Raw genomic sequence first — 23,967 nt, 5'->3', positions numbered from 1 at the left:
TGATTGGACCTAACTTACCTTAGTACAAATGTGCACACAAGAAAAGTTACAGCCCTTTGAAGTTATATATATATATATATATATATAATAGCACCAAGGGTCTTAGAGGCCCATGGCTTGAAAAGTTTGTTTTTTTTCTTCATTTTCACGTTTCTTTATGTACTGAGATCTTCTCTGGCTTGATATGTGATTTTTCTCCATTCCTTCCTGTTATTCATTTTTCTTTTCTGACCCTGTAGCACCATTCTTTCCAAATCTTTTTCGACCTCTTGCTTCCATCTATTTTTCGGCCTTCCTCTTCTCTTTCTTGAAGCTGTAGTGTAGTTTAGTACCATTTTTGGAGTCCTCGTGTTTGGCATCCTTTCAATGTGACCTCGCCATCTAAGTCTCTGTGCCTTTATCATTCATTTGAAGTTACAAGATGAAGTAATTTTTTCCAATATATCGAAAACTATTAGAGATTTTTTATTGAAAATGGACATGTGGCATTATTATGGCAGCAGTATCTTACGAAAAAACTATAGTAAAATTTGGACACCCCATAAAAATTTTATGGGGGTTTTGTTCCTTTAAACCCCCCCAAACTTTTGTGCACGTTTCAATTTAATTATTATTGTAGTACCATTTAAACACAACGTTTTAAAAACTTTTTTGCCTCTTATTGCTTTTTCGAAAAGTCAATTTTTATCGAAATATTTTGAATATTTGTCAAATCCACCACATATTTGTATATGGTTAAGTACGATTATGGAGACTTGGTAATAATATGCAGACTTATTTATGCTTTACATTTTTAGGGATATTTTGAACCATATTAAAAAAGAAGCCAGATCTCGATAAAATGTGCCTTATCGAAAAAATACAAAGAGGCAAAAAAGTTTTAAAAACATTCTGTTTAACTAATGGTACCTCAGTAATAGTTTAATTGGAACGTACACAAACATTTGGGGGGTTTAAAGGAACAAAACCCCCATAAAATTTTTATGTAGACATGTTAAAAAAGAAGTTGCAACTCGATAAAAACTGCCTTATCTGAAAAATACTAAGAAACAAAAATATTGAATTTAACTAATGGTACCACAATAATAAAATTGAATTGGAACATACACAAAAGTTTGGGAGGATCTAAGGGATCAAAACCCCCATAAAATTTTTATGGGGTGCACAAATTTCACTATAATTTTTCTTTAAGATATTCCTGCCATAATACTGCCACATGTCCATTTTCAATAAAAAATCGCTAATAGTTTTCGATATAATCGAAAAAATCGATTTTCATTTTGTAATTTCAAAGGGCTGTAACTTTTTTTATGTGCATATTTGTACTAAGGTAAGTTAGGTTCATTCAAACTATTTTTGGTCCCAGAATATGTGATTTAATTTATGACGTGTATTTTTGTTACACCCTGTATATACAGCCGATTACGCACCACCTTAAAAATTGGGCATTTTTGATGTCTCGAATTTCCTAAACCTGTTGTTGCATCTAAGTGATTTTTTTATAATATTCTAGCCTAGGCCCTAGGCTATAGGTTAAGTACCTCCTTATGCTTGTCATGCACGGGGAGCTATACTGTAATATATATTATATCACATCGCACTCTATAGTAATGAGTGAGCCTGCACATATGGAACCATTTGTTTTCTGTCTGCAGGCTCACTCATTACTATAGAGAGCGATATGATATAATGTACATATATTACAGCATAGCTCCCTGTGCATGACAAGCTTAATTGAAATTTTATAACTGTATACCAATATCTATTAAAAGTCTTGATTTTAACCAATTTAAGAGACAAATTAAAAATTATCTTCTGATGGGTGCTTTCTACTCATTTGAGGAGTACTTCAGATCTAAATTTTGTTTTGTCCTGTAATTTAATTAGTGTTAGTTTTTAAATTTTAGTAATAGGTTTTTTTTTACTGAAGTACTGTCAACTTTTAATGTAATTTTAGACAATTTTAATTATTGCTGACCTGTAAAAGTACATTTGTACATTATTACCAATAAATACGCTACTCTACTCTACTCTACTCTACTTAAGGAGGTAACCTATAGCCTAGGCTATAATATTATAAAAAAATCACTTAGATGAAACAACAGGTTTAGGAAATACGAGACATCAAAAATACCCCATATTTAAGGTGGTGCGTTAATTTCTTGGAGAAGTGTATTGTAATTTAATGTAAATAATGTAATATCCAATAATTGTAATTTAATATAAGATGTAATATAAGTTCCTTAAAAAATATATTTTTTATTTCCCACGACATTAGATGGATGTTCGGCAGCAAGACATTGGACCAAACTGGGACGTCCTATGAATTGACGTCCACCGAACGTCCCTTCGGATGTTAAGTGGACCTCCATTGGGCGTTTGGCAACGTGGCATTTGGACCAAAATTGGACGTCCTGTTAAGGTCCAATTCACGTCCCCTAGAACGTCCGGTTAAGGTCCAATTTACTTCCGATTAAGGTCCAATTTACGTCCGATTAAGGTCCCATTTACGTCCGATTAAGGTCCAATTTACGTCCTATTAAGGTCCAATTTACGTCCGATTAAGGTCCAATTTACGTCCGATTAAGGTCCAATTTACGTCCGATTAAGGTCCAATTTACGTCCGATTAAGGTCCCATTTACGTCCGATTAAGGTCCAATTTACGTCCTATTAAACTCCAATTTACGTCCGGTTAAGGTCCAATTTACGTCCGATTAAGGTCCCATTTACGTCCCATTAAGGTCCAATTTACGTCCTATTAAGGTCCAATTTACGTCCGATTAAGGTCCAATTTACGTCCGATTAAGGTCCAATTTATGTCCGATTAAGGTCCAATTTACGTCCGATTAAGGTCCAATTTATGTCCGATTAAGGTCCAACTTACGTCCGATTAAGGTCCAATTTACGTCCCCTAGGACGTCCGATCAAGGTCCAAATTACGTCCGATTAAGGTCCAATATACGTCCCCTCGGACCTTAGATGGACGTCCAATGGACGTTCGGTAGCGCGACATTTGGACCAAAATAGGACGTATAAAGGACGTTCCTCGGACGAAAACGGACGTCCAATGGACGTCCCTAAAGTCCGTGAAGGACGTCCAATGGACGTCCATTGGACGTCCTTGTGCTATTAGGGTTACGTTGACTGTTGATTATTTGTGTTTTTTATTTTGTTTTGATATTTGTGCTAAAATATTTGCATTAGAATTATCTTCAGTTTGATCCAAATTAGGAACTATTGTATTTTCCTCTATTAAAAAATTATGCAACATGAAACCCAAAGTTATACATAGTTTGAACTTTACTAGGAGCTAAATATATGGTTATTAGTAGAACAGTAGTCCATACCAAACGGTATATTAAGTATCAATAAAAGATTTATAAATAATACCTACAAAAACACAAATAAATTCATCAAGACATAAATCATATAATCTCATTTTCAGCCGTCATTATGACATTTAGAGGTTTTACGTTTTTGCTCTTTGCGCAGAAATTGGCGCAGTTCTTGTACAAGAATCTGTGCCTGACACAAATTCTTGTATCGTTTCTTGTATCTGTGTATGACACTATGCATTTTTTTGATATATCAGAAACGATATTAGAAATTATACAAGAAAATGCATAGTGTCATACAGCCTTTAGGAAACTGTTTGTCATGAATGTGTAAAAAGAAACTTAATTGACTCAGAAAAAACATATCACAACATCTATCTACTTTTTAAAGTCGCGAATATTTTGCACATTTCAAACCCAACGTGCGAGAGGTCTTTTTCTGCCATGAGGAGGATTTTTAACTGGTTGAGAACGACAAGGACTCAAGATAGGCATTCAGATTTGGCTTTGTTTTATATACACTGCGCGTCAGAGAAAACGCACCCCACAAAATGGGTCATTTTTGATGTCTCGAATTTCCTAAATCTGTTGTCCGATTTAAGTGATTTTTTTAATATGTCATAGCCTTATTCTTTAACAATCACTGTAATAATATTGTTGCTAGACAGGTAGTCATTTGCATTCCGGGTTTACCAATCAAACTGTGTTTTTTCTAAAAAGATACTGAAATTAAAACCCAACTATAGCCTCAGGTTTTTTTAACATTCTGTTTTTTGATTCAATCGATTATGTTGGATAATAAAAAAGTTAGGTAGGTACATACTTTGACTACTAGCCATGTTCTTCATCAGTACAGGGTGTTTCTAAATAAGTGCGTACCCCCTTTAAGGGGTAATTCTGTATGAAAAAATAATGACCGTTTGCTTTATAAACATATGTACGCAAATGCTTCGTTTCCGAGATAGGGGATGTTGAATTTTTTCTTACAAACTGACGATTTATTTATTGATCTAAAACCGGTTGAGTTTTAGAGAGAACGAATTTTATATTTACCATTGGCGTACATACGGGTCATATTACCGTCAAGAAAGCGAAATAACTACTTCTTAAAACCTACCAAATTTCATTTGCATATTTCAGCCGGTTTTAGAGCAATAAATAAATCGTCAGCTGGTAAGAAAATTCAGCATCCCGTATCTCGGAAACGAATCATTTGCGGACATATGTTTACAAAGCAAACGGTCATTATTTTTTCAAGCAGAATTGCCCCTTAAAGTTTGTCGCACTTATTTAGAGACACTCTATGTTGATGAAGAGCTAGTTGTTAAAGTACCTAACTCTCTTATTATCCCACATAAGCGAATGAATAAAAAAACAGTCTTAAGAAAACCTGAGGCTATAGTTAGGTAAAATTTCAGTATTTTATAGATGCTAGAATATTCCACAGGTTGTTGCGAACTTTGAGAAAAAAAAACACAGTTTGATTGGTCCACCCGGTATACAATGAAAATTTACCTGTTGAGCAAAAATATTATTACAACGATATTGTTAAAGAATAAGGCTAAGGCAGCGTTTAGATACAGCGATAAATTGCAGCAATTTATCGATATCAATCGAGTTGTTGCAATTTATCGTTGTGTGTAAACGGTACATAGCAGCGATTTATCGGAATTGGATTGGAGTTGTATCGGATTACATCAATTTATTGTAACAATCGAGTTGTTTCAGTTTATAATAAATAGTAGCAATTTATCGTCACAATAAATTGCTCGCATGGCGTCTAAACGCCACTTAAAATATAAAAAAAAATCACTTAAATTGGACAACATGTTTAGGAAATTCGAGACAAAAAAATGACCCATTTTGTGGGGTGCTCGTTTTCTCTGACGCGCAGTGTAGAAAAAGATGTAGACATAGACTTGGAGAGTGTTGTAAATTTTTTTAGAGAGCAGAGTAGGAAGTAATATTTGGTTTTTGTAAATATTTATCGCAGTGTATATATTATATATATGTATTAGGTATATTAACAAAATAAAACCGGTATACTGTATACTATTATAACGAATTTTTCTATTTATATTTTCATTGCACGGCAAATAAAAAGAATGATTTTTTAATCCACCGTACACTTACCCCGGTTCACCTTATATTACCCTTAGACCTTAAATTACCCTTTTGCGATAAAATACTGTTGCCCTACCCAAAACGAATGACTATGACGGGTACTAGAAATCGATTAATCTCTGGAAGATAAATAAACGTACCAGTTTTCTTTTCTAATTGAAGCGTTCTGGAGATATTAAAAAAAACTAATTACAAGACGCCATCTTCAAAGAGCTCTAGCTCCCTTGCATTTTCGGCCTAGGTGAATTCGATTAAATTTGTGTCTTAAAATTATCTGAGGAATCCCCGGTCTTCGTTTGTCAAGATAGTTTCTGGACACCCTGTATATGTAATATTCATCCCACCCTCCCCATTATTTTTTCAATTTCGCACGTACATTATAGTGCGAACATACATCAGTAATATTCATAACTGCATTATTTCTGCGTTACCAATATTTATGATATTGTCAAAACTGTTTCCTTCCATTTTTATTTGTGAAACTCATTGTTTCTGCATTAATTTTTTCCTTCCAGTAAAATGTTTACATTATAGTTATTTTGTGTTTTAGGTTTCCTCCAAGAGGAGGTGCAAATGCAAACTATGGAACCATTAATTCAATCTTCATATCATATAGGAAACGATGAGAAGAAAACATTGAAGAAACATATAAAAGTTCAGACCGGACAAGCAATTTACAAGTGTGAAATTTGTTTTAAGCAATTTACTCGAATTCACAATTTGAAAATTCATTCGAGAGTACACAGTAAGGAGAAGCCTTATAAGTGTGAAATTTGTTTAAAGCAGTTTTCAAACAAAAGTAATTTGAATACACATTTGACATTGCACACTGGTGAAACGCCTTACAAGTGTGAAATTTGTTTTAAGCACTTTAATCGTAAAGATCATTTAGTTTCACATACGAAAATTCACACTGGAGAAAAACTGTACAAGTGTGAAATTTGTTTTAAGCAGTTTACTCACAAAACTAGTTTAAATAATCATAAGGATATTCACACTGATGAAAAACCGTACATGTGTGAAATTTGTTTTAAGCAGTTTACTCACAAAGTTTCTTTATATAGGCATACAAAAATTCACACTGGAGAAAAACCGCACAAGTGTGAAATTTGTTTTAAGCAGTTTTCCCAGGCATGTCATTTGAAAGAACATACGAGGTTACACACTGGAGAAAACCCTTACAAGTGTGAAATTTGTTTTAAGCAGTTTACTCATAAATCTAGTTTAGGTTATCATAAGGAAGTTCACACTGGTGAAAAACCGTACAAGTGTGAAATTTGTTTTAGGCAGTTTAGTCATAAACCTAATTTATATTATCATATGAAAATTCACACTGGCGAAAAGCCCTACAAGTGTGAAATTTGTTTTAAAAAATTTAATGATGCGAGAACTTTGAAAATGCATTTGAGACTGCACACTGGAGAAAAACCGTACAAGTGTGAAATTTGTTTTAAGCAGTTTACTCATAAAGCTAGTTTAGATTATCATAAGAAAAAAATACACTCGGGAGAAAAAAACTTACAAGTGTGAAATTTGTTTTAACATCTGATAATAATACATACTGGAGAAAGATCTTCCAAGTGAAATTTGTTTTAAATTATTGTTTTCTCGCTAAAAAGGGGTGATGAAAGTCTTAGTGTTAGCCGGATAACCGCCAAGCAAAGAAATACTGCAATAATATGCAGGCCCGCCGAGAGGGGTCTAGGACATTTCGCCGCGAGCACCTTACTTGCTAATTGAAGAAACGACTACCTATATAATGCTCACACATACAGGAAGGTTTGATAGTTGTAATTAATACATGAACGGATTGGTATTAAATTTTCACTTCGAAAATAACTCTATTTAAAACATTCCTTCACACTTTACAAAAGGTAGTTCGTCAGCTTTCAACAATAATAAACTTTCTTTTAGGGGACATGAAAAGAGCCTCCACGTAGATTGTTATCACTTGTGAATACAATCGGGCGACCCCTGGAAACGAGTAATGTCGGCTAATCCTTTCAACACCGGTGCACCAACAACACAGATGCAATTAGAATCAAAACGGTCTTTATCAAGCCCATTTTTGATGACGACCTCAATTAATATTGAATTGGCTATCAGCAGATAAAGAAGACCTATTGTCTAATATGTGCAGAGAACATGGTGTCAATGTTCTACTGGTTCAAGAAACCCATAGAGGTACTGCAAGCCGCAGATCAAGGATTCGGGGTATGAAGCTTATACTGGAGAGACCACACGACCAATATGGTAGCGCAGTCTTCGTCAGACCAGATATCGACGTAGCGTCCACATCGCTAACAGATCAAGATGACATCGAGATCCTCACAGTGGAGATAAACTCCTGTACAGTAACGTCAATCTACAAACCACCAAACGCTGACTTTGCTTTTGAGGAACAGAGTAACTTTCAATCACAGCAAATCAAATTCGTACTGGGTGACTTCAACTGTCACAGTGTCGCGTGGGGTTACAACGAAACAGATTCCAATGGCGAAGAACTAGAAAAATGGGCTGAAAGCATGAACCAATACTTATTCACGATCCAAAGCAGCCTGTGTTGTTCAACAGCGGAAGATGGCGCAGAGGTTACAACCCGGACAATATATTTGTCAGCGACAGAATTGGAGACCAGGTGACAAAAATCGTTGGAAGCGCCCTCCCAAAGACACAACACAGACCAATAATTTGTCTTTCCAACGAGGCAATCAGATACGAAATTGTTCCTTTCAAGAGAAGGTTCAACTTTACTAAAGCAAAATGGGAAAAATTATCTGAAACATTGAATCAAGAAGTTTCCCAGCTAGAACCTTGCCCTGATTCATACGATAAATTTGTAGAAATCGTAAAGCAAGTATCACGGAAATTTATCCCTAGACGTTGTCGAACTGAGTACATAGCGGGGCTCAATGAAGAATCTAAACCACTACTTAAAAGATACGAACAGCTATATGAAGAAGACCCTTTCTCGGAAGCGACAATACAGGCTGGGGAGGAAATGTTACATGCGATATCCGCCAACAGAACTGAAAGATGGTGCAAGCTGGTCACGAGTCTGGACATGAAACAAAACAGCAGACGTGCATGGAAGCTGATTCGGAATTTTGGCAACGATCCCGCTGCTCCGGCAGTCAACATGACAGAAGTCACACCCGATCAGATAGCCCATCATCTTCTAATGATCGGTAAGACGACATCAAGAAAGAACAAGGTGAGAGCCAGGGCCCCCGTAAGGGCTACTGGCGCCTGTGTGCAAAAAATATTTTGATGCCCCTTAAGGCATTTTGGATCATGTTTTTTTATTTATTTTATTGAAGGTAGGTAGTCCTTCAAATAAAGCAAAAAACTCAACTTTAGAAGTCATATTTATTTATTTTGTTTACAAAGGCAAAGGCAGATATCGAGCACTGAATTTATTTAATCTTGCCCAAGTATACTTTCGCTATCTAGAGCATCTTCAGGGGCATTTCGTCAATAAAGAGAAGGTATTATCCTCGAATGTCATTTAATATGAAAGAGTTTGGTGGCAACTTAAATTAACATATAACTACACACTTAACAAAGGACAAAACAGATAAATTTGAGTGCCTGGTAAGGTTTCTACATTTTTGCAAGATGGAAGCAGAATGAAGTATCAATGAAGTACAATCATATTTATTTGTAGACTAAAATATCAAAATGAAAGAAACATAATAAAATCATAACAAAGTAAATCCAAATAAATTATGTTTAACATCACACTAATTTTGAAGCATTTACTTATCTAATGGGGTAGAGACACGTTGTTTACAAAATACTAGAAAATATCCCAAAGCTAAACATGTCTACATAGGTATATACATAAAAATATAAGTACTACTTGCTACTGATACTTAGATATTTTTAAAAATATGCAGATACTTCTGATAAAAAATTCCTAGATAAATTCGTTATAAAATCAACAATGATAGCCAGGTACAATAGAGAAATAAAAAATAGCTACTTTATTGTAGTAGCGATATTTTCCGAGACTTTGCTGTTGCAAATTCATTAATTACATCGCTAAAATTTATACCATCAAAAATTTCTTGTTCAATAATTGCTAATTTTGCTAGCCCAGACATTTTTTCTTGAAGCATTGTCCATATTAAATAATTTTTAATGATTCTTAACTAACTAAGAATAACTTGAAAAAGACCGCTCGCCAGAAGTTACAGATCCAGGCAATGTCAAAAGAATTCTTAGTGAAATGCTTATGTTTGGAAGGGTGGAGATTAAATTTTGTTTTCAAATATACAGGGTGCGCCAAACCTCTGGTTTTTTTTGATTACGGCTAAATTATGGGATAAACAAAAAATGTTTTTAACAATATTAATGTATATCAAAGCCGTCTACAATTTAAAATTATTTTCGATTATACAGGGTGAGTCAGAACGACGGCACAAACCAAAGTTTTGTTTTTTTAAATGGAACACCCTATATATTAAATCATTTTTAAATATATTTCTTAAAAATATTAAGAATTAAAAGGTATTATAGGCCTAAAGTTAACAATTTTCGAAATATGTACACTTCTATTGAGAAAAATGGTAATATTCAAAGGGCTGTGAATTAGGCTTTCAAGGTAATAAAAATTTAAATGATATGCCAAAGTTTTTTTAGTATACTGTTATTTTTAAATAAATTAACATATTTGACATATAGCCATAGAGTATACAGTGTGATCACTATTTGCAAATACAAAATTTGCTCATTTTTTTTAAATGGGACACCCTGTATATGAGTATTGCCTTTTGTAGTAAATATTACAACCTTTCTTTTGGTATAAGGTTGTATGCACCTAGCATGTTTAGTTTTGTAGATATTTAAAAAAAAACTATAGACTTTACGTTTTTGCGGATTTTTTATTAAAAAATTTTTTTGCAAAAAAAAATAATTATAATCCGTTTTAGAAACATACATTAAAATATCAAATATGAAAATAAAAACTTAATTAAAGATTAAAATAAATCGTATACTAGTACAATTCAATTAAATTTAATAACTTAAAATTATATTACAAAAAATATTTTACCATACTAATGAATGCATAAACTAGTTACTAAATTAAATAAACAACCAAATTTGATATCTACCCTAGAAATTTTTCTACCCTAGTAACTTTATTGTACCCAATTTTGTTAGTTAAATTGTATATCAGTTTTTAACTTTTTAATTTACCTACATCTTGAGAACGTATAAAGTATGTTTTGAAACAAATGAACGTTATAGAAGTATATTATGAACTAAATAGTTTCTACATAATATGTAGTTGTGTCACAAAATCTGGTAATAATTTCTAATGGTTTCGCCCAAAACAAATATCATATCCAACAAATGTTCGGTTGAAAAATTGAAATTTAAAATATAAAAAATTGTTACAAAAATTTCAACTACAAAAGTATTACCAGCTTTTGTGACACCAGTTAATACTATTTATACTAATAAATAATTTGATTGATACATTTAACATTCATTTGTTTCAAGCATACTTTATAATTATGTTCTCAAGATGTAAGTAAATTTAAGAGGTAGGTAAATTAAAAGTTTAACTGATCTTACTCGTAAATACAATATACTAACTAACAATAAATTGGGTACAGGAAAGTTTCTGTGGTAGAAAAATTTCTAGGGCAGTTATCAAATTTGGTTGTTTATTTAATTTAGTAACTAATTTACGCATTCATTAGTATGGTAAAATAATTTTAAGTTATTAAATTCAATTGAATTGTAATAGTATGCGATTTATTTTAATCTTTAATTACGTTTTTATTTTCATATTTGATATTTTAATGTATGTTTCTAAAACCAAATTATAATTATTTTTTGTGCAAAAAAATTTTTTAATAAAAAATCCGCAAAAACGTAAAATCTATAGTTTTTTTTAAATATCTACAAAACGAAACATGCTAGGTGCATACAACCTTACACCAAAAGAAAGATTGTAATATTTGCTACAAAAGGCAATACTCATATACAGGGTGTCCTATTTAAAAAAAATGAGAAAATTTTGTATTTGCAAATAGTGATCACACTGTATACTCTATATGGCTATATGTCAAATATGTTAATTTATTTTAAAATAACATTATACTAAAAAAAATTTGGCATATCATTTAAATTTTTATTACCTTGAAAGCCTAATTCACAGCCCTTTGAATATTACCATTTTTCTCAACAAAAGTGTAAATATTTCGAAAATTGTTAACTTTAGGCATATAATACCTTATACAAATTCTTAATATTTTTAAAGAATATATTCAAAAATGATTTAACATATAGGGTGTTCCATTTAAAAAAAAACACAACTTTGGTTCGTACCGTCGTTCTGACTCACCCTGTATAATCAAAAATAATTTTAAATTATAGACGGTTTCGATATACATTAATTTTTTTATAAACATTTTTTTGTATATCTCATAATTTAGCCGTAATCAAAGAAAACCAGAGGTTTGGCGCAACCTGTATATTGTAAAATACTTAAGGGGTCAGTATCATCAGGTAATGAAAAAAACTTAACGCTTTAATTTCATTAAACAGATCGTTGGAGTCTATCATTATTAACAATTTTACAAAAAAAGTTATTCTTCATAAAATGCTCTGCATCGTATAAAATCTTAAGACGCAACCATCAACCATTAGATATCAAATGTTATTAATTTTATACGAGGTAGGTATGTCAAAAAATATAAATTACGCTAAAGATTAAAGTAATACCTTTATATTTCACAATATCGAAGATTTTTATGGAAAAAAGTTGTTTGTAATTAAAAAATATGTTTCAATATTCAATTACATCTTTCTAATTGAAATATTGTGAACTATAAGGGTACTTAACCCTTAAACAAAATTCATATTTTTGACATACCTCGTAAATAATTTAAAAAAAATTGATATCTGATGGTGGCATCGCAGATTTTAGACCAGGTAGAGCATTTTATGAAGAATAACTTTTTTTCGTAAAATTGATAATAAAATAGTTTCATATTTGTAATAAAATGATGTTGGGCATCCGTAATTCGAGAAAAGTTTGCAATTTTTTTTTTCAATTAGAAGGATGTTTTTGAATGTTAGAACATAGTTTTTTTTTAGATAGATATAGAATTATAGATATAATGTTAGAACATAGTTAGAACAATAAAATTATTTTTTCAATTTAATTGTGGCTTATTTCCCACTAAATAGTTAATAACATAGTTTTTAATTCCAAATAACTTCTTTTAATAAAAATTTTTGATATTGAAATATAAAGGTACTTTACTCTTGAACGAAATTCATATTGTTGACATACCTCGTATAAAATTGATAAAATTTGATATCTGATAGTTGAGTTTTAGATTTTAGACCACGCAGAGCATTTTATGAAGATTAATTTTTTTTCGTAATAATAAAAAAGTTTCCCCTATAGTTCCTAGTTACGCAGGTATACTGTGTAAGAGCTCAAAATTTTTTTGGGAATTTTTAAATTGAAATGTCAAATTGCTTTAAAGCAATTGCAAAACAATTGCTTTAAACAATTTAAAACAATTGATAAACAATTAGCTTCTAAATATGTGAGTAAAACTTTCCACGTTAACATAATATACATATACCAGATGTCCACTTATATTTCCCTCCATTTTAACTGCCTATAACTTCTAAACGGCTCAAGAAAGAAATATGCGGTTTTAGCTGAAATGTTTTATTTAGTAAAAGTTTTGTTTGAATGGATTGAATTTTTTATATCGCTTTCAATTACGATAAAAATGGCGGATTTTTGAAAAAACGTTGTTGACTTTTTTTAATGGAATTCCCAGTATATTCTTTTGTAAATTGAAAGTACAGTCATTCACCTATCCAGTGATATAAAGCGTTTTAAAATGGGTTGTCAAATGGTTGTCTAATTAATATTTAAAATGAGAGATGCATTAATTATAAACTCTATCCTATAAATAAAGGGTCAATGTTGATAGTATCAAGTAGGGAACACTTACCATTTTATAAAAAATCAAACCCATGAAATTGTCAACAGGTATTCAGCACTTAATTTTTTAGAAAAAAAAAGTAGTAAACAAAATATTATACGACAAAACACTTGATAAAATACAAATAACTTTAAATGTAAAAAATGAATAGGATTACAGTAATACCTTGTTAGGCTACCCTGAGTTAATACCAGAGTTTTTTCAAATCTTGTCGAATCGTTATTTGATAGGCGATTTTGAAATCTTGTCGATTTGTCATTTTAGCGCAACACAATCCGAGGCAATAGAATTACCCCCCACACCCTATTATTATTGCTCATCCAATGTATGTTTGGACTTTTCGCACGAAATCAGCAGATCGTCACATAATAGCTATAATTTATTGTGTATTAGGTGTTTCTTATTCTTATCTACAGTTTTGTCTACGGTCTAGGAAGTGGGTGTTTGATATTTTTATAGTGGGATTTTATATCTGACAAGAATTGAAAGACTAATAATGCAATACAAACAAAAGTAAAATTGAACTATTTAATTTTTGAACTTTTATTTTAAAATTAATTTTTAGTTTTTGTTTTTTTTGCAATTTTTGATCTTGGGTTTTGGCGCCCCTAAAGGATGGCGCCCGTGTGCATTGCACACTTTGCACATATGGTAGCGGGGGCCCTGGTGAGAGCTCAACGGAATATCGACGAAGAAAGAGATGTTCTAGGTACCTCTTTTTGTCTAGAGGAGATGAGAGGCGCGATCCACCAAATGAAAGGTAATAAAGCGGCTGGCCTGGACGACATACGAACAGAGCAAATAAAGAACTTTGGACTAAAAACCGTGGAGTGGCTCGTAAAAATGATGAATTGCTGCATCCGTACATTACAAATCCCCAAAATCTGGAGGAAAGCTAGAGTGGTAGCCCTCTTAAAACCAGGGAAGGATCCGGCGGATACAAAGAGTTTTAGACCTGTATCTCTTTTGTGCCACCTTTTCAAGGCCTTTCAAAGAATGGTACTGAACCGGATCACAGAATATGTGGAGACTAAAATTATTCCAGAACAAGCAGGATTCAGGCCCGGAAAGTGCTGCTGCAGTCAAATTCTTAATCTCACCCAGCATATTGAAGATGGTTTTGAACGGAAGGAAATAACAGGAGTAGCGTTCATAGACCTAACTACCGCCTATGATACAGTTAACCATCAACGGCTACTCGCAAAACTCTACGAAACTACAAAGGATTTCCGACTAACAAGGTTAGTGAAATATCTCCTCCAAAATAGACGCTTCTACGTAACGCTCCAGTCCAAGAACAGTCGGTGGAGGGACCAAAAAAATGGGCTACCACAGGGAAGTGTCCTCGCGCCGATTCTATACAACATATACACCAACAAACAAGGCAATTTATTTACGCTAATGATGCAGCTGTGGCATCTCAGGGAAGAACCTTCGATGAAGTCGAAGTGAAACTGACAGATCCTGGGAGACTTAGCTCTATACTATGATAAAAACCATGTGAAACCCAATCCCACAAAAACCCAGGTATGTGCTTTTCACCTCAGAAACAAGCATGCCCGAATGCCGCTGGAGGTGGAATGGCGTGGTCAGATGCTGGAATACAACAAGACGCCAAAATACCTTGGCGTCCGTCTGGATAGAACTCTGTCTTACCGATACCACTGTCAAGATGTCAAGAAGAAAGTAAGTGCCAGAAATAATATCCGCAAGCTAACTAATACAAAATGGGGAGCACAACCACACACTCTCCGCACTTCTGCCTTGGCATTATGTTTTTCGGCCGCGGAGTATGGGCAAACTCTGCTCACGCAAAGAACGTCGACGTGGCTCTAAAGGAAACGGTCCGTATAATATCGGGTTGCCTGAAACCGACGCCTATCGAAGAGGTATACCCCATAGCTGGAATTGCTCCACCACCTATCAGGAGGAAGGTCACGTCAGAGGTCGAACGGAAAAAGCAGGAGACGGACCGAAGACACCCCTTATATGACCACGAAACTCAGCCAAGCAGACTAAGATCTCGGAAAAGCTTCCTGAAAACATCAAGATCCATCCCCGAAGCGCCAGAGACGCGCCGAATACACCTATGGCAAGCGTCAGCTACCGCGACACAATTCCTCCCTCAGAGGAAATGGCTGCTGGACACAATTTACCGTATCCGACTTGGAACTAAACAGACTAAGGGCCAATTTTTCATATCGAGTTCAACTCCAGTTTAACCTGAACTTCTAGTAAACGTCAGTTTAAAGTCAAAATCGTCTTTCTCAATTCGCACGTTCAACCGATGGCAGTTTAAACTTGAACGATGCTTGAACGGTGGAATTCGGCCGTTCAAAGATTTCAGAACTCAGTTCATATGATTTCATGGACTACGCATGCGTTGTATTAACACGAAACGCTGTCATAATATAAATATATCCTATTTTATTATATTAAGCCTAACGATAAACGATAACATTATTTTTGTTTGTATAATATTTATATATAATTATTAAAATGACTATTTGACTATAAATACTTAAATTTAACTTTATTCAAGAACAGCATAAAAAAGGTAGTTCAAAATGGCGACAGTTTTTTACCTTTTGCCATCTATTGGCATTTCTCGAAAGCGGTAGAACGAGCGCTGACATGAACGTGCAATGAGAAACGCATTCCAAACAAAACCACAGATCACCCGTGAACCTGGTTCAACGGAACCATAGATTAACGCAGGTATGAGAAATCGACCCTTAGGGTCGATTTCTCATACCTGCGTTAATCTATGGTTCAGTTGAACCAGGTTCACCCGTGATCTGTGGTTTTGTTTGAAATGCATTTCTCATTGTGGGTTCATGTCAGCGCTCGTTCTACAGCTTTCGAGAAATGCCAATAGATGGCAAAAGCTAAAAAACTGTCGCCATTTTGAACTACAATTTTTATGCTGTTTTTGAATAAAGTTAAATTTAAGTATTTATAGTCAATTAGTCATTTTAATAATTATAAATAAATATTATAAAAACAAAAATAATGTTATCATTTATCGTCGGGCTTAATATAATAAAATAGGATATATTTATTATATGACAGCGTTTCGTGTTAATACAACGCATGCGTAGTCCATGGAATCATCTGAACTGAGTTCTGAAATCTTTGAACGGCCGAATTCCACCGTTCAAGCATCGTTCAAGTTTAAACTGCAATCGGTTGAACGTGAATTGAGAAAGACGAGTTTGACTTTAAACTGACGTTTACTAGAAGTTCAGGTTAAACTGGAGTTGAACTCGATATGAGAAATTGGCCCTTAATGCATATTAAGCTATTAAAAGATTTTGTTTTACAGCAAGAAAATTGCACTTTTGTTTCAGACTCGCTCTCACGCGTCTTTTTAGATGGCGCCATCTTTTAAAACTCAGATAAAGATATCACAAACATTAAACTCTCTTATGGCATTGATTTGAAAGGTGGGTATATGTACAATGATGATGCAACCAGTGTTTATTTTTGGGTTGAATGCTTACAGACTCACGTCCAATATTATTTTACAAACAACAGGGCATACTAATAGATATTCATTCTGAATTTAACATTTATGATTTTTGTCTTATTTTCCTTAATACTGTGCCAAAAGGAAATGTTAATTAAGTTTGGTAAATCCTTTATCGCAATCGATGGAACTCATGGGCTCAATTCCTATGACTTTGAACTTATGACAGTATTAGTAAAAGATGAATTTGGGAATGGATTTTGTACTGCTTTCTTATTTTCAAATAGAAAAGATACCTACTTTAATTTACCAATTTTTTTAAATAGGTACATGTCTGTGTTGGTATTATATGTATAGTCAAATGTTTTCATATTAGGCATAAGCGACACCTTTTACAATGCCTCGTCAAATGTAATGGGTATTGCTCCTAATACTGTTAAGTGCCTGGCACATAGATAGGGCATGGTAAGTAAATCTTAATAAAATATCTGATTCTGAAAAAAATCCTATTATGTATACAAGATGTATTAATGATGGTTTAGAGAGTATTAATAGCTTTTTGGGTAGACTTCTAAGTGATGCAGATACATACAATTTTAGTAAGTATTTCCAGTAGAACTACTGCAATAACATCCAACAATGGGCCTATTGTTATAGGAAGGGGTTGTGGAATTAATACCAATAAGACCATTCAAAAATTTTCATAAAATTTTGGATAAAAGGGTATCCATTAGTTGTTATCAGTTAAGTTTAAAACTTGGCACTCATGGAGAGCTATACCATAATATATAATAGGTATATCTCATAATATTACATCTCATATTGTTCACTACAGTAGTAATGAGTGAGCCTGCATACACAGAACCATAATAATATATTATAGTTCGTGTTATGCAGGCTCACTCATTACAATAGTGAGCAATATGAGATATAACATATTATAGTATAAGTCTCTGTGCATGACCAGATTAACATGTTTGGTGCCCATCTCGAACAAGCTCCACTTGGCTGGTACCACATACTTAAATCATTTATTTAGTTACACAGTACTACTCACATAACTTATGTGTCGTCAGTACCTTCCGTAAAACCTTCGTGATGCTACCCATACGTCATGGCCACTGAATGTGTTAAAGCTTGTTAATGTAGGAGAGTTATACTAAAATATATATCTTATATTATATTGCCTTAAATAGAAAAATATCTTATTTAAATTGTATCCATGTAAGTTTTGATTTAATGAAATAAACCTTTTAATCAAAAAAGTGTTGTTTACTTGTGTACACCCAGCAATATCCTGATCATGGATAAATAATATAGTATTACCGGATCCTGATATGCAGACGCCAATAGGGCTTTTCATCGATTGTCATTTGTTTCGAGCTTCTGTCATGAGTCACATAATATTAATGTATCTACGTCATACGTCTTTGGTTTGTATCATTGGTATATACCAATAACGTACGACGTAGATATATTAATATTATGAGACACATGACAGAAGCTCGAAACAAATGACTGTGAATGAAATGCCCTATTGAATAGGGCTTTTCATCGATTGTCATTTGTTTCGAGCTTCTGTCATGAGTCACATAATATTAATGTATCTACGTCATACGTCTTTGGTTTGTATCATTGGTATATACCAATAACATATGACGTAGATATATTAATATTATGAGACACATGACAGAAGCTCGAAACAAATGACTGTGAATGAAATGCCCTATTGAATAGGGCTTTTCATCGATTGTCATTTGTTTCGAGCTTCGGTCAAGTGTCACATAAAATTAATATATCTACGTCATACGTCTTTGGTTTGTATCATTGGCAATATCAATAACATATGACATAGATATATTAATATTAGACAACACATGACAGAAGCTCGAAACAAATGACTGAGTGAAAAGCCCTATATCATGTAAATACAAGTCATAAAGATGTCTTTCTACGGTTAAAATTTCACAGCCTAAAGACATCATTTATGTAACCCACATAACAATGATGTTCGCATCATGTTCTAAGCATATCCTGCCAACATTCGTCGAAGTATATCCTTTTTAGTATATGCGTAGTACAAGCATAGCATGTACCATAAAAAACATTCTAAATTTCATGTTCTTTGCATGTGCTTCGAAGAATATTCTTGCACCGAATATACTGAGCACATTCGTGTACGTAGTATCTCGGAATGTTCGTAAAAGTTTATTCTTAGAATATACCTTAATCGAATATTCTTAGTATATGCGTAAGTATATGCAAAAGTATATGCTTAACACATACTTGTATATACTTTTAAAATATCTTAAAAAGAATATACTGTATGTACCTATAGGAAGAAGAATAATGTTAGCCTATAGATTATCAACTTCGCGTTAAGAATAATTAATAAAATTTAGGTATTTTGGTAGGTACTACTGAACCTTCTAATTCATCATTTTTTTAAACCGTTTTAATTGTATGGTAAAAAAGTTTAAAACTTAATTCTATTGAAGAAAAATGAGAAATTCTCGTTTCGTTTTCAATTGAAATGAATACACCATTTTGATTTGAGTTTATACCATAAAAATATTTTTACCTATAATTTTCGGGAATCCGGAAACGGCCATTCATTGTTATACTGACCCTTGCATTGCACATTTTATACCTGCACAAGGGAAGGGGGTAGGTAACAAAAAGGCAAAATATGAAAATAGTTTCCAGTACAGTTAAGGCATTTATGTCTACGCTGCCTGTGCGGACGAAGCCATTGTAGTTCTAGCTACAAGGACTAAAACATTTTAAGAACATAAAAAGCAGCTTGAAAATAATAAATTCATATTGGTACTTAATATTTCCTAAATACCTAGTAAGTAAAAGTATGTATAATGTATATAGATACCTATAAATTTTAGTAATTTACATACATATTATATTATATATTTGGCTATTACATAATTATATAAGCAGCAGTTTTATTTTGATGTGCACATAATAACTAAATATATTACTTATATTTTATATATAGGCTACTTACCCATATAATATTTATTATACATAGGTACCTATATAACTAACTAAAGTTTATATATTTTATACTTACTTTTTACGTAATATTGTAGAATGTAATAACTATACATTCTCATATGCAATTATAGAATATGTAAATATAATATATTAGTAGAACCTAGGATGAGATTGGGTGATGTTGAAAACATACTTCTGAGAAATATAGCACATCCTTGGAGTATTCTTCCCATATACTAAAAATATGTGCGATAGTACATTCTAAGTATATACATAGAAGGTATATAGCACTTCCTTGGAATATTCTTCCCATATACTAAAAATATGTGCCCTAGTACATTCTAAGTATGCAACTAGAAGGTATATAGCACTTCCTTGGAATATTCTTCCCATATACTAAAAATATGTGCGATAGTACATTCTAAGTATATAAATAGAAGGTTTATAGCACCTCCTTAGAATCTTCTAAAAAGTATGTTCTTGGTATATACTGAAAAGAAGTGCGGTAGTACATTCTAAGTATATACATAGAACGTTTAAGTACTGTAATGTAGTATATACTCAGTATATGCTCTGCACATTCGCAATGGTAATTACGCATATTCTAAGTATATACTTTTTCTGAAAAGTATGTTCTATGAATCTACTAAGAACATGAAATTGTTATGTGGGAACTTCTTAAGCCGTCACAAAATGACTTCAATAAGAAAATAGAATTTATTAACTCACATCGCCCCCACGCAAAGTAAAGGTGCTAGGCCACTAAGAATGTTTTTTTCAATTTTTTTTTTATTTTGCGGTTTTAGCGCTTAGCTATTTAGCCAGATGCATGATGAGAATTAATTCTATTATAATGCATATTAAAACTAATTCAAATTACTAGTAATTTTATTAATATTCTGAATAATGATGTAACCACTTAATACTAAAATAAAAAAGTGTCCATCTATACTATCCCAACACATTTTCACCTTTGAAATCGTAAATTTCCATTCCCATTAAAAAATAATTTGTACTGTATAAGTATATTTCTTTTGAGCTTCATTTTTTTTTCAAAATACTGCAACATGAGTTTTAAATTATGACACAGTACAATACTTGTTTCAATATTTACATGTAAATAAAATAATCCTAATTACTTGTAAAAGTAAGGTTATAAATTTAAGAATACAGAACTCTCTTTTAAAACCAAAGTGGCATTAGACTAATTTTAAAATTCCCGCTAAAAGGAAAAAGGTAAATCTGGCAACAGTGCCGTCGTTTGCTGGACATTTAATCTCTCCCGTCCAACATACGCTACTTTTGTAAATTTGTCAATAGACTTGTTGAAAAATTTCGTCAAGTACTAATTATCAATTTGAAAATAGCGCAGACGGTAAAAAATCAATAGTCTTTGACCATGATTATGAAGTAGGTAAAAAAACAATTTATTGTGCAGAGGCAAGTATATATAACCTCACATAACAGAAAGTGCTAAGCTGTCACGAATTTCGGAAGCGGAGCGTTCACAAGACGAAACAAAACTGTTACCGCTCCATTTTCGTCTCCTGAATATAACAAATTTGAGTTTTACCTAACTTACATTTTGACAAATTAAATTTAACATTGTTTCTCTTAGCAATTTTGAAAACTTCTTTGAGCCTGGCATCACGCTCTTCTTTGTCTTTTCCCCAAACAATTATATCATCAGTGTATGTGTCGGCACAATCCATTTTGAAAATTTCCTTGAATTTACTATGAAACACTTCTGGAGCCGATACTAGGCCATAGGGCATTCTAAGAAATTTATATCTCCCGAAAGGAGTACCAAATGTGCAAAGATTACTACTTTATGCTGTTAATGGAATTTGATAAAACCCTTTGTTGCGTCTAATGTACTGAACACAGTTGCATTGCGTAATTTACTCGTTATTTGATCTAAAGTTGGAATTTGACAATGTTCTCTTTTAACAACCTTATTGAGTTCAAAAGGATCTAAACAAATTCTCAATTTATTATCTGGCTTTCTTACAAGTACCAAAGGATTCACCCATTCTGAAGAACCTACAACTTTTTCAATAATTTTTTGCTTTTCAAGATTGTTTAGACTTTCTTCTAAATTTTTAAGTAAAGGTAAAGCTACTTTTCTTGTTGAGTGTATAACTGGTTTTGCATTATTATCAATTTTTATATCATACCTTTTATTAATGCATCCTATGCCTTAAAAAATATCTTTAAATTGTTCAATTAAAATATTATATTCTTCAAAATCAGTACCTACACTATTAGTCTAAGAGCTGGGAGCGGATTTTGTGCGTGATAAGCAATATGGAAAAACTATACGGGGATATGTTGAATTAGTTGTGTACATGACCTTCATCAACGGCCGGAAACCAGAGTTGGGGCCGAGGGTAGTTATAAGGGGTCAAAGTCGCGGACTTTATTATTTTTTTTATGACGCTCATGATCGAGATAGTTCACCAAAATTTGGTAATAAGTAGGTCATGACGTACCTAAGTAAAATCTCTAGGGGCTCAACGCTGCGTGGCCGACAAAGGGGTGGGGGTAGGGGTGAATATAAAAAATATAAGGGGTTTTTTGCGACGTTCGTGATTGAGATAGTGCACCAAAATTTGAGTATAAGTAGACCATGACATAAATAATTAAAATCCCCAGAGCCGGAAACCAGAGTGGGGAAGGAAGGTAGTTATAAGGGGTCAAAATTCCGTTTTTTATTTTTTTTTTTTGTTACGCTCATGGTCGAGATAACGCGCCAAAATTTGGGAATAAGTAGGTCATGACGTAACTAAGTAAAATCTCCAGGAGTGGAACGCTGCGTGGCCGACAAAGGGGTGGGGCAGGGGTGAATATAAAAAAATGTAAGGGGTTTTTTGCGACGTTCGTGATTGAGATAGTGCACCAAAATTTGGGAATAAGTAGACCATGACATAACTAAGTAATATCCCCAGAGGTGGAAATCAGAGTGGTGGACGAGGGTAGTTATAAGGGGTAAAATTCGCGGTTTTTATTATTTTTTTTGTGGCGCTCATGATGGAGATAGTGTACCAAAATTTGGGAGTAAGTAGCTTATGACGTAACTAATTAAAATCTTCAGGGGCGGAACGCTGCTTGGGGTACATAGGGGTGGTAGGCAGGGGTGAGTATAAAAATATATGGGATTTTTTTTGCCGTCCATGATCGAGATAGTGCACCAAAATTTGGGAATAAGTAGATCATGACATTACTATGTAAAATTTCCAGGGGCGGAACGCTGCGTGGGGGAAAAATGTTGTGCCGGGTCACAAAAAGAATAATACACACTGCGACTTTGACCCCTTAAAACTACCCTCATCCCCAACTCTGGTTTCCGGCTCCGGGGATTTTACTTAGCTAAGTCATGGTCTACTTATTCCCAAATTTTGGTGCACTATCTCAATCCAGCACGTCGCAAAAACCCCCTTATATTTTTTATATCCACACCTACCCCCAACCCTTTATCGGCCACGCAGCGTTCCACCCCTGGAGATTGTACTGAGTTATCTCATGACCTACTTATTCCCAAATTTTGGTGCACTCTCCCGATTATGAGCGTCACAAAGAAAATAATAAAAACGTCGATTTTGACCCCTTATAACTACCCTCATCCCCAACTCTGGTTTCCGGCTCTGGGGATTTTACTTAGTAATGTCATGATCTACTTATTCCCAAATTTTGGTCCACTATCTCAATCACGAACGTCGCAAAAACCCCTTATATTTTTTAAATCCACCCCTACCCCCACCCCTTTGTCGGCCACGCAGCGTTCCGCCCCTAGAGATTTTACTTAGTTACGTCATGACCTACTTATTCCCAAATTTTGCTGCACTATCTCGATCATGAGCGTCATAAAAAAATAATAAAATCCGCGACTTTGACCCCTTATAACTACCCTCGGCCCCAACTCTGGTTTCCGGCCGTTGGTGAAAGTCATGTACACAACTAATTCAACATATCCCCGTATAGTTTTTCCATATTACTTATCACGCACAAAATCCGCTTCTATCTCTCCGACTAGAATACTAGAAT

General features: G+C 33.4%; 1 protein-coding gene and 1 long non-coding RNA gene across 2 annotated transcripts in view; both read left to right on the top strand.

Annotated features, from left to right (window-relative positions):
• The window catches only part of LOC114338190 (zinc finger protein 664-like), a 121,952-nt gene extending 114,945 nt beyond the window's left edge, over window positions 1-7,007 (top strand). Inside the window, exon 2 of the mRNA XM_050652880.1 lies at window positions 6,011-7,007. Within this exon, the coding sequence (XP_050508837.1) occupies window positions 6,011-6,990 (980 nt within the window). The 3' untranslated portion in view covers window positions 6,991-7,007. The remainder of the gene's footprint in view (window positions 1-6,010) is intronic.
• A 10,343-nt stretch (window positions 7,008-17,350) lies between these two features.
• LOC126887259 (uncharacterized) lies at window positions 17,351-18,115 on the top strand. Its single transcript, XR_007698998.1, has 2 exons — window positions 17,351-17,738; window positions 17,812-18,115. It is a non-coding gene; the product is annotated as an uncharacterized LOC126887259 (long non-coding RNA).
• The last annotated feature ends 5,852 nt before the right edge of the window (window positions 18,116-23,967 follow it).

The sequence above is a fragment of the Diabrotica virgifera genome, chromosome 6 (assembly GCF_917563875.1).
Source record: "Diabrotica virgifera virgifera chromosome 6, PGI_DIABVI_V3a".
In the NCBI taxonomy this organism is placed as follows: domain Eukaryota; kingdom Metazoa; phylum Arthropoda; class Insecta; order Coleoptera; family Chrysomelidae; genus Diabrotica; species Diabrotica virgifera.
This window is presented reverse-complemented; position numbering and strand designations above follow the sequence as displayed.